Source organism: Macaca thibetana, chromosome 4 (assembly GCF_024542745.1).
Source record: "Macaca thibetana thibetana isolate TM-01 chromosome 4, ASM2454274v1, whole genome shotgun sequence".
NCBI classification, from domain to species: domain Eukaryota; kingdom Metazoa; phylum Chordata; class Mammalia; order Primates; family Cercopithecidae; genus Macaca; species Macaca thibetana.
The window spans coordinates 99,036,481-99,049,294 of record NC_065581.1 but is presented as its reverse complement, the minus strand read 5'-3'; the positions used below and the strand labels follow the sequence as shown (position 1 = coordinate 99,049,294).

The 12,814-nt window shown below is 32.2% G+C and overlaps 1 protein-coding gene across 6 annotated transcripts in view; it reads right to left on the bottom strand.

Moving 5' to 3' along the window:
* Nucleotides 1-12,814, bottom strand: part of GRIK2 (glutamate ionotropic receptor kainate type subunit 2) — a 704,801-nt gene that overhangs the window by 132,401 nt on the left and 559,586 nt on the right. For 5 of the 6 annotated variants that reach the window (XR_007724833.1, XM_050786670.1, XM_050786673.1 and 2 more), the window contains one exon: nt 11,448-11,665. Coding sequence is in view for 5 of the 6 variants with exons in the window: in XM_050786670.1 (XP_050642627.1) it covers nt 11,448-11,665 (218 nt within the window). In the remaining variant the exon portion in view is untranslated. Of the gene's footprint in view, nt 1-10,388; nt 11,666-12,814 lie in introns of those variants that run through there. The other variant, XM_050786674.1, reaches the window with a different exon arrangement.

Genomic DNA, 12,814 nt, shown 5'->3' with positions numbered 1-12,814 from the left:
ATTTTTTCTAAATTTCCAAGGGGGCCTCTGTCACAATCAACACTTTCTTCAACATAGCTCTCATCATAACTATCACCACCAAACTGGGGGCATCCTTTCTGAAACACCTCCCTAATAGTTAAAATTTTCCAGGTAGATCATTTAAAAAGATCATTTTTAATAAAATTCATTTCACTCAGCCATAACCATCTTGGGTTGTCACCAGTTTTCATTCTGACAATATGGAATCCTAAACTACTCAGTTTAGTTCTATCTGTTTGTTGGAGTCAGGTCAGGTTTTTATTTTCTGGTGTTGAAAGGGAAGGTTGATAAAAACTCTTGAAGAATGTGAACTGATATATTTAAAGTCCCACGATGTTGATTTTACTGTGACCATGAAACTGCTCTAAAATAATAAAATCCATTTTAAAAGACTGACTATCTGTAATGTGTACATGGAAACAGATTCCTGATGTATTTATCTTTTCAGTAGGATTAGAGAGTAATCCAGAATATTTGTTTATCAATAATCTAAAATCAGGACCAAGTTATTAATGAAATGAGAATGCAACTGAGTGTCAGATCATAGCATTAACCATAGGTAACCTGTATTTGCAAAAGTACGGTATTCATTTTGGGGGAAATGGATTCATCTGCTACAGAAATGTAATAATTCAACATTAAAGCTCCTCGCAATAAGGATAATAGCAAATATATATTGGGAATTTAGTATATGTTCAGTGGTATATGCACAATATATATAAGACATATACTCTCAATTTATCTATGGGAGATAAATTGAAAAAAGCAGAAGCCCAGAGAAATTAAATAAATCTGTATTCAGTGAGGAATGTAGAATTTCATGCCACAACCTGGTCTATGCCTTTAATAATTATGTTAAACTATTACATTGACTCAACAATCAATTATATCCATTAGTAATGCTGTTTCCCAATTCTTTGGCTTTTATTGAATTGTTTTTGTAATAAATTGAAATGAACCATAAGCTCATAGTGTTCTGAAAACAGTCAAGGGACCTACAAAGCAAACTAATTTAATGTGTAGCTTCCAATTAGCTGTAATTACAATATTTAATAAATGAAACACCTACCTTTAGAGATAATCAAATCTTTTCACTGAACTCCACTTGTGCTCTGGTGTATACAATAGGCTAATGACAATCAGAAGCATAATTCAAATACTATCAGAAAATGTAAAAGCACATTTTATTGCCAACCCTGAACTATTCTCTCTCTAAATAGATTTAAGATGGAAACTGGGTATAGAAAAACGAATTATATAACCATCCATAATTTAACTCAAATTAAGAAAGCATACCTTATTCTTACAGAACACACTCTTTCATGTACACACACACGCAGACACATTCAGTCATCTGGAGAGTTCTTTATTTATAAAATTATTAAAGAACTTCTCTGAATACACATCAATCAAAGTGTTCACCTTTGTGCATTAGGCAATTAAACAATTCTAGGCACTGCCACAGCCACTAATATCACAGCATAAAAACAAAGATTCAAGTTATTTCAGAGTAAGATCTCTTTAAGAATAAGACATTTACCATTAATGTTTAACCAAGTTTTATTTCTTAACGCAGTATTTTTGAGGAATTTATTATACTCAGTTGGCAGTTACCAATACTTAAGAACAAGCTCCAAAATTTATTTTGTCCTTTTCCGGATCTATCTGGAGTTAAGGAGAAGAATGTAAAATAAATAGAGATGATTTACAAACTGTGCTTCATCCTTGCGAATATGCATGATAAAGTGGTAAGATCATTGAGCATCAGAAGGGTGCATCACTTGACATCATGCTTGCTCCCAAGGAGAAAAATTGTACAGTATTGTCTTTAAATAAGAGTCTAACATTGAAGATGGCAGCAGCAGCAAATAATGGTAAATCTCCTTTTGCTTCATAAAGAAAGAAAAAAAAACTTAGCTAGTATGTGGTATCTTCAATCAGCTCTTAATAACAAACAACAAAGTGATATTACTGTTTTTAGAATAATTTGGCTTTTGGAAAGAGACAGGAAAACAAATGAACAAATGAAAATTCAGCTGGCCAAAGATGCTAATTAGTCTAAAATGCCTTTGCAACAAAAGAATAGCTTCTCACTGAAAAGACAGCATAATAAAGTGGAAAATCAAGACCATTAATCTACCAAGGATATTTTAAATTAAGTACAAATGTCAGGATATTCGCCTTATAATTAATGGGCTATCTAAGAAATAAGAATATGTCTTTACTGATACTCAAAAGTCAGAGCAGCAATATCCCCCACCCCCAAACAGATCAATAGATATTTCATAGTCACAATGTCAATAAGTATAATTTCCTCCAAACTTTAACAAATTAGAGTCTGGGTTTTTTTTGTTTGTATGTTTGTTTCAAAAATACCAAATGATACTTCTATTCAGCAATTTATATAGAATAAATGGAATTTGTCATTTTAGTTTTTTTATGTAAGATATAAAGCACTACAATTTTTAGAATGTCAAGGTATTTTTGAATAATATTTATCTCAGCCTACTTTTTGCATCCAAAATAAGTCCTTCTTGAATTTCCTTCAGAATGTTGCCTAACCAGTGGCTATAAACTCTTACAGTGACAACTATTATCCATTATCCAGCACTTGACATGCTAGCTCAACATCACTATATTAACTGATTTTCGAGTTTTCTCACTCCCTGTGGGGCCCTCTCTCCTAAGACTGATGAGGTGGGGTCATGGTGCTTGAGCTGTCATCCTGACTTGACAAACAGCAGGAATGGTCCTTGCACAGAGTAGAGGAGGGAGGACAAGAGAGGGAGAGAACCATAGTGTACTAGTGTACGCTGGAGTGGAAGGGCCTCATGCACATGCTTTCCAAGGCATTAAAACATTGTTTCTCAGATTTTACACTTCAGTCAAACATACAACTTCTTTATTCAGTTAAAGTGCCCAAAGCTGCTTTAATACATATTGCAAATGTAGCAATTAGAAAGGGATTAAACTTCTGTCCCTTAGATATTTTAGAGAGGCTACTTTCTAAGATAAAAGTTGCTGCTCCTTCCAAGTTTAAATATGCTAAAACTCTAATCACTTCTTATAATTCCCAAAATGGTATTATTGCTTTCTTTTTAACCATTGAATTCACTCTGGCAGAGCGAGAGCAATAAAACTCATCATATTCTAATTTTCAGACAGCTTGATAAACCCAATGTTCTCACCATAGATAAAGTGTAATGAAGCACTTTTTTTCCCATAGGAAAGTCTTTGACTCATATGCTTTCATGCCAACTAGCCTTCACATCTGCTGTTTCACCATTGATGGCTTTAACTTGGCATGCTGAACTAGCGTCTGATGAAGCAGCTTTACTCAAAGGCACCATTTTATTTCTTGCAATGGGAACATAGTAAAATGGTGTTGGTTTCCTGTAGTCCTTATGCAAATCCCTGTAATAAACATAGGATCAGGTCTCACGTACAATAAATTGTGTGTTAGATGAGGAAAGGGGGAGGGAGACAGCCTCTCTGAGTAAAAATAACTTCCTTACTACACAAATAAATCAAAGACATAATAAATAATTAGTCATGTTTTAAATATTTGTATCAAACATGACCAATTTATATTAAAACTATATTAGACACTAATAAAAATATAACAACACTTTAAAATACCAACCTTATTTTATTGAACAAAATACTACCATGTAATCTAATGTTAACTGTAATGAATTTCCCACATTCAGTATTTCAACACCATTCATAAAGGAAAAATAATTTGGGCAAGTTAGAAAAATTCTATGCCTATAAAAATCTTCACTGAGATATTTATTTCAGATTTCTAGAAAAAAATTTTCTGATGGACAACGAAGAACACAGCAACATGAACAAATAAAAATTTTATTGACAATATTAACCATTAACATATTCTGACTGCCCAGACACATTGGTGATCAACCACATCAAGCTTTTATATTTTGTTTAACTCATTAAAGCACAAAGAAAAAAAAAAGATTATCTATAAACTTCAATATGTGAAACAAACAAAAAATTAAAAATAAAGTTTCTTTGTGTTCTAAATAGACATAGCTATTTCCTAATTAGTAATTTGCAAGCAAGTTGGCAAGAATAGTTTTTGGCTTAGAAACCGAAGTATATCAGGTATTTCGTCTTCCAAGTTAGAACAGTATGTTATGTTTGACAAACATTTTGTTTTAGTTTAGATCTGCAAAGGAATATTGAGGGATTCTCAGGTAACACAAAGCAATATATAAACCAGAATTGTGAACTAATTTACCCTTGCCAGTTAAAATAGCACTTTTTTTTCACAACAAGGAAAGGAGCAGAAGTAGTTCACTAAATATTATAGGGTAGTAAAACAAGCTCAGGCAAGAAAACTACAGGAACACAAATCTCAAAGCTCTTGCTCAGAACCCAATTCAATATCAATTTATAGAGTAGGCCAATTAATACCACATCCTTAATGTCACTTAAAAGTCATATCTTCTTAATTCAGTCTCCATTAGATAAACACAAAGTCTCACGTACAATTCTCCCAAGTCTCAAATATAGAACTTTATGCTTTCAATCCCCATGATAGAAAAACCTACGATAAAGGTTTGCAAAGAAAAGATGAATGTTCACTCCTCAGGTCCCTTAGAACATATATTTTCTCAATTTTCACTTAGACATACAAAATAAAGTACAGCTCTGAGAAACACAAATGCTCAAAAGGGAAAAGACTCCCTATTCAACTCAAAATAAATAAAAATGACATGAGAAAAAGCTATGTGGCTGGTTAATAACACCTAAATAAACAAGCCAACTCATGTGAGTAGCTCTTTAACACATCCTCTCTATACTTACTGAAGTACCATAAAGAATTTCTAATTGTCATATTGTAAAAGCATTCCTTCTGGATAGTGGTGGAAAATTATTAGAATCTGTATAATAATAAACATGTGCACACTAAAAGACATAACCTGATTTCTAACCATGTGCTGACAATTACTAAATCTTTTCTTACAGACAACTACACTTAACTAGAAATCTTGCTATATAAAATATGAAAAACATTTAAAGAATAAACTCTAAAACCAAACATATCTAAAATTCAAAAAAAAAAATCTAGATAATATTTATCATCTTTAAATATTATTTTTTGGTTAATTTTCTGCATATGCAAAATGGAACTTTCAAAATGTTTTACCACCAATACAGCAAGAGGAAAATAAACATTCATTTCAGAAAACATTTTTCAATGTGAAAAGCACACTATTGTTGCAATTGTGAAAATTTACTCTGCCCATGTGTAAATCTCTTCACAGTAAATATATATTATACTTGTATGACCACCATTGCTCTAAATGAAAATGGACAAGAATTCTGTTTTGCCTATATTTACAAAATTAGGAGCAATCTCTAATGAATAGTGTATGTTTTTAGATCTAATAAGGATTTGCAGTAAACTACCAACTTTTTACATTTTATCTCTCGATGTAAAAGTTACTTATATTTTTGTAGTATACTAAAGCAAAATCACTCAAGGTCTCAAAAAAATTATTGCAGGCATGCCACACTAGCAATTCAGACTTCAAAACATATACTGTCACCCCATCATATATTATCATATGTTATCACCCCAGCAGAACTTAATTTTAGAAGATTATTGAACTGGTAAGATCAGAATAAGTGGCAGACTATAAAGAACATGTTATAGCTGTACTGCTCCAATGCTGTAAGGCAAATGTTTTAGAAACTTAATATAATCAAGCAGTTGAGGTTATGTGGGTGAGCCAAAATGATTAATACACTTAACTCTTTTGAGTCACGATGGTTTATGTGATTATATCTTTGGTTATTACCTTTATTGTGATACTATGCATTCCCTGGTTATAGTCTTTACAATTAATAAGTCATTTAACCTCTTTGTGGACAAGTTTCCTCATCTGTTAAATGAGCATAATGATAATTGCTTCCTACCTTCCTTAGAAGTTGTCTGAAGATAAATGAGCTGGATTTTAGAATGTACTTTGCAGAGGAAGGCTGTAGAAGTTAAAAGAAAAAAAAAAAAGAAAGGGAGGGAGAGAGAGAGACAGAGAAAACAAGAAAGAAAGAGAAAAATCTCCCGAGAAAAATCCTCTTTTGCTTGGTACCAAAAATTAAAACATTTTACCTTGGATGGAATAACCCACTTGTTTTTCATTCCTAACTTAATTACCTATACTTCAAAATCAATGAATTTTAGCAGATAATTAAAATGGGAAAGCTATAGAGGGCTCTATGTTTTGGATAAACCTTTGACTACCCTATAGAATAATAAAATTTTACACATAATCACACATTATACTTGAAAGCCTCTGTCATAGGTTTTCCATCAGTGAATGTAAAATTCATTGTGCCAATGGATAACTGTATGGAATTTGACAAAAGTAGCAAGGTGCTGCAATAAAGAAAAGCTGTGGCATCGACTTAGGGCACACATAGCAGATAATAATCAAATATCATTGGAGGAGGCTGGGAAAATAGGAATCCGTGAATATAGGGTAAAATATTATTTTTAATTACATGTTGTAGTTGTAGTGACTTAGAAGGTAGAAAATGAACTAATAATCATTTGGATTTAGCCAAAAGATAGCCAAACAAAATGACAAAATGTTTAAAGTATCAGCTGGCTAGTTTTAGCTACAGGTAAGGTAGTACAAGAAAGAAAAGAACAATCAAAACAACAGCAAGGAGATGAAGAAGGAAAAAGAGGAGGAAGAGGAGGAGAGGAAAATAAAATTTAAAAGAACTGACCACTTTGCAAGCTGAATTTAGAGGTGATGTAGAGGGGATAAAACTTGCATGGTTGGATAACAAACGTATTTCTAATCTTCAGTGTCTCGAACCAGCAAAAGTTCTTAAAATTTTCTCAACATGGCCACAAGCCTTAATTAAGAATCAAATTAAGCATGATGCCTTAGATGCTTTCTTAAAACCTCTAAAAAAGTCAAGGCAATACCTTGTAGATTTTCTCATTTGGATAAAGATCTTCTAGCCCAAAGTAGCAATGATTCAGTCTGAAGAGAGGCATGCCTTTAAAAGAATAGCGTGTTTGGCTTTTATAGTATAAGCAGATTCAATTAGACACATTTAAAGGTTAAGAAGAAACTGTACTGGTAAAAGCACTGTCACCCTGGTGTAGAAGGAATTGAGTCTCCAAATGTAGAAACTTGGGCTCTCAAGTTTCTGTGAGAAGGACAGCTGACTTGGAAGATAAATAAAGGTTTGTATTACATGTCACTAAGTTTTTGGCTGTTTGTTAAGCAATATTCTTGTGACAGTTAATAATTAACATAAGCTCAAGATGTGTAAGTTCAGTGCCAAGAACTAGAGGTATAAAAGTGAATGATATAGATTCATTCAATCCCTATTCTCCTGCTGTGCCATAGAGTGTGGAAACATACAGGAACCAAGAAAACACATCTTGGATTAGTAATTTAACAATAACGTAAGTAAAAAAAAAAAAAAAAAAAAAAAAAAAAAAAGGATGTAAAAGAGGAGCACTGTCCCCAGACTGGGTAATTTAGGTATGAAAAGGGTCAGGAGAGTTTCCCTGGAATAAGTGATGTATAGATTAGAATCTAAGGAATAAAGAGACTATAACCAATTAGGTTGGTAGAGAAGGATAGGGATGAAAAAAGAGCATAATGGGCACTGGAGAAAGACATGTAAAGGTACAGAATGCAACACAGGACTGGAATACATCAATTTGGATGGAACTTACATTTTTAAAATATGTGCCAACAATTTAATGACCATACAAAAGAGCACGTGTTTCTTCCTTTGACACTATATTTTTCAGATGGATATAATGTATTAGTATACATAATAAAGTCAGAAATTTCAGGTAGGCCAAATCCAGACAAAGAATTTCTAAAAGTTGGAAAACTTGAGTCATGGATTTCATATAAACAAGGGTATTCAGTATCATTTTGTAAAACATGTGACTCACTTCAAAAATACAAGAATTCTCAAAAGAGGCCATAACACCTACAAGCTATAGCTGAGTGATTTTTGATCCTATAATGTATAGACTTCCATTCTCCTAGCCTTTATACTTCAGGGAGGAAAGAATGTTCCTGTTGCTTGGTAACATTTTGCATAATGGTTAGCCCTGAGGTGAAATTTCAGTTCTAGTACACTAAATTCCCTGATTCCAAGTACATTTTGACTCCTCCTTTAATGTTTCTTAATAAAATTCCTGGACTGTCATCTATTTTACTATCTAAATATGATTAAGAACATATTGGTGATATCATGCAGTTTTCCATTACTTACACGAAAATAACGTGAGAACCACTATCTCCTATTTTGAATTATTTTTTTCCAGTCATGGCTTTATATTTATCTCTGAGGAGAGTCTGTGTGGTGTGTAATGGATATAGAAAAAAAGAAGGAAGAATTTTTCTTGAAGATAATATACTTTGAGCACCTTGAGCTCAGTGAACAAAATCAATCATGGTCTTTGGACATGGAATTATGCAATGTTGAAGAACAGCTATGTAACTCTGCTATGTCTTTGCAATACTGAGTATTTACACCCTTTAACACCAGATATCTGGAGCCAGCTCTTCTTGCTAGTAGTAACAAAACTGTATCATTTTTTTTTATAATAATTTTCTGGAAGGAAGTATTCCAGAACAATTAGTTAACAGCAGGGTCTTGCTAAATTAGTAAAAACAAGATGGAGATTCCTTTAGAAGTCAATGCCTTAAGGGTGCTCCCTAGAGTGTTTGTATGTGTGACTGTTAATTGAAAAATGAAAGAATCGTATAAAATGTAAATACACAATAGTCTCTGGTTCATTGTACAGTTTAAAAATGAGTACGGAGTTTCGAATTCTAGACTGCTAGAATTTTTTTTTAAATTTCATACAATAGCTGGTATAACTATATACTTAACAAGTGAAATACTGAAATTGAAATTAGAATATTTTAAGGCTACATTAAAACACCAAAAAAAATCAATATTTAATGTATTCCTGTGAATTCTAATTTTCTTTTCCTGTTTCAGTAGGAAAACAGAATTCAGCATGTGATAATATTAGCAACACAAGGTAGTTGTCAACTTAGTGATTATCACTGTGTGCTTTTTATTGTGACTTGTGTACATTCCAGATACAAGTCTAAAGAAATAATACATGTGCTGTTGGAAATAGAAATCTGTGTTGTGTCGATTTTCTCAAGGTGCTGGAGGCACTTGTATGTGAGAGAAAAACGCGAGTTAAAAAGGAGTAGGAAGAAAAGTCAGTAGCAATGAAAAGTGAAAGTAGGCAAAAATTGCACAGCAGAAAGCAATTGAACTATTAAAAAAAGAACGAAAGAATGAAAAGACAAAAAATTAAGAAAATAAGCTTAAAAATAAAAACTTTATAAAGAAAAAAATATGTTTGGTAATTGATTTTTCAAAAATGAACTTTGCTACTAGTATATTTGAACTTTAAAACAAAATATTTGAGTCTTCTGGAAAAAAATTAAAACAGAAATGTTTATGAACCAGAAATAAACACTTCTGGTGTCAAATTTTTGTGTTAGTTACAATATTTGTATTATCATATTTTACAAACTCAATTCAAAAGTCACCTGGATATTGGAATAATTTAAATGCATCACGCATTCACTTCCTTCAAGTTGTTGACACTAACAACGCACGTTTAGCAATTTCAGCAGCTTATTTATTTATTTTCCTTTTTTTTTTTTTTTTTTGAGACAGGATTTCACTCCAACTGGCCAAGCTGGAGTGCTGTGTCACCATCTTGGCTCACTACAACCTCTGCCTACCGAACTCAAGTGATTCTCCAGCCTCAGCCTCCCAGGTAGCTGGGACTACAGGTGCATGCCACCACACCAGACTAATTTTTGTGCTGTTGGTAGAGACAGAATTTTGCCATGTTGCCCAGTCTGGTCTCAATCTCCTGGGATCAAGTGATCCACCCACCTTGGCTTCCCAAAGTGCTGGGATTACAGGCATGATCCACTGCGCCTGGCCTAACAGCTTATTTCTTTACGAAAACACAAAAATATTAACATGTTTCATAAGAAAGGAAATCTTTATAAATTCTCAATATTCAATTAAGAAAAACTGATCCATTGCAATTAATATAGTCACATAGGACCATACTGAATGTAATGTTTTGCTTATATTTCATTATTCAATAAATTTGATTATATAACAGTGATTTTCCAAGTAAATGTGAAATCCATATCCAATACTTAATCTAGTCATATGAGAAATTTACTTTGAAAATAATTAAATTTAAAATATTTGACTAAATCTAATTTATCTTATTTTTTTGGAAATTGGATGTCCAGAAGTTTATTTTAAAGTTGATTAATTTTTATAAATTTTTTACAAAGAAAGTTAAATAATTTGACAAAATACTGACTTAAGTCACATAAAACCAAATTCAGTGATTTTTTTAAATTTATTATTCTGTCTCCAACTAAACTATAATCTCTTCGAAAGTGAGAACTAGAATACTCAATGTGTGGTGTAACTTTTGGCACTCAGTAGGAACTTGATGAATGCTTCATGAAATAATTTATTTTATATCTTGAATTAATCTATGTTTTTAAATTACTATTTCCACTGCACATTTGCACTGTCAGTTGTGTTTCTGTGAACACAGAAAGAAAATATCAATGTGTAAAAATTTGCCCAAGCTACAAAAAATGTAAAAATACTTGGTAAGATATAAAAGGAATTATAAAGTGATAATAGCTGCCTAAAGTGAAATCCCTCAACTGGTCTACTCTGGCCCAGTGAGTGGGCCAGAGTAAGGAGAAGAGAGAAAAAATAGAGGAGGGCAAGGCACTCTACATGACAGAAACTTTTTACAAGCACACTTTCATTTAAATGTTCCACAGGGCTGTCTCTGTAGAAACCACTGTGAGTTCAGTGGGACAGCCCCTTTCAACTCTGTGTCTCCCAGAATATTACCTTGGTGAATGTATAGATGATAAGAAATGTCTCTGTATTTTTAGCCCTTAAATCTTGCCTCATTTCAACAAAAGTAAATGTGTGTATGGGAAACATTTTTCCAAGTAATCATTCTATTCTTCTGGAATAGTAAAGTTTTGTAGAATCTGAACATCCTACTATTACAGTTTCAATAAATACATTCTGTGTTATTCAAAATGAAAAACTTACTGGGAAAAAATGTTACACTTGGGCTGATTTTCCTCAAAACAGGAATAAAATATTGTAAAGCAAAACCTCCTTAGCATTTTCAAAGATTAAAATGGTTGGTCTTGATGAGCATATGTTCAGTTGTACAACTCTCCACCCCTTGAGGTATATGCCATTATTAAGAATTGTGCACAAATAACAGCGTTGTTACACCCTTACATTTGTGAATCGAAAGAAGTTTGTGTCCTATCATTTTAATTTGTAAATTTCAGGTAACCAGCAGAACTTACCTTGAAAAAAGTCATGGTTGCACCATCCTCTACTGCCCCATATTCTATCTTGGTTTGTTTAGCTAAATCATCAGCAGAGTCAATAGGGGATTCCATGCGTTCCACTGTCAGAAAGGCGGCTAAGTTAGCAGTATACGAAGAAATGATGATAAGTGTGAAAAACCACCAAATGCCTCCCACTATCCTGGTGGACAGTGCTTTGGGCATGAGCTCAGAACCTAACAGAGAGTGGGGGAAAGGTGAAACGAATATAGAGAATTTGATCAGCAATCAGATACTTTTGGTCACAGTGGCAGAACGGAATCACTGTGTAATAAAAGCTTAAATCAAAGATTTACATATTACTTTAGTAAACAAGCAACAACCATTGAGAGAGCAGAGGCTAATTTCAGAAAATAGACAATCTTTTAGGACATTCTTGTTTAAATATAGTGACAGGAGACTCCAGTTCTATCTGAGATGATGCAAAGTTCCAATTAAAATATTAATGAGTAAACATTTTTTGATAAAAATAGCATTAGAAGAGAATTTTTAAGCTTTCTGGTTTGTAAACTACATGTATGTTTTTTTCATATTTTGTTAGTTATGAGGGTTTCAGAGGAAGTGCTTAAATATACGTTTGGATCCATTTCTTAAGCTTTTTGTAAATTTCATTTTTCATGTGCATATAGCTCAAACATTTTATCTTGTTATTTTTTAAAGTTATGTATAATAATAAAATAACTACCCACACTTCTTGAAATGATGTGGGGTTTTAATGTAGGGTTTATTTTAAAATAAGATAATAAATTATGTTCTCCTGTATAAGCAAATATCTCCCATCACTATGGTTAGCATCAATTAAAAAATTAGAATATGAATATATATCTAAATCGTCACATTTATTTTTACACATATATAAATATTTTATAAATATATCAGAATGTATGGCTGGAGTTGCCTGCTCATTGTCGTAATAAAAGAATGGGATCTGAGAATTATATTTTACTTTTGACTATTATTAATTTTAATTCATTTAGACTATAAGATAACATCCTACCAATTTTAAAATTTGGTCTGTTATTTAAAGTTTAATTATAGCTTAGCACATTGTTTATATTCTTAATGCTTAAATAAACATATATCAACATGTACAATTTTTTATAAGTAAGGTGTACTAAATTTGTAGATATGCACATTTTACTATTCACTTTTAATCATTTTGAATCTATCAAGAAAGCATAGGCTACAAAGTACTTAATTTTATTTGTGTTTGAGTAAAATGGAATGAAGCAAAGACGGACTTACAGTCATATCTTTAGTATAATCTCTGATGCAGTAAGGTAACACATCTTTAGATGGAATAAAAAATAAAACAAATTATTCAC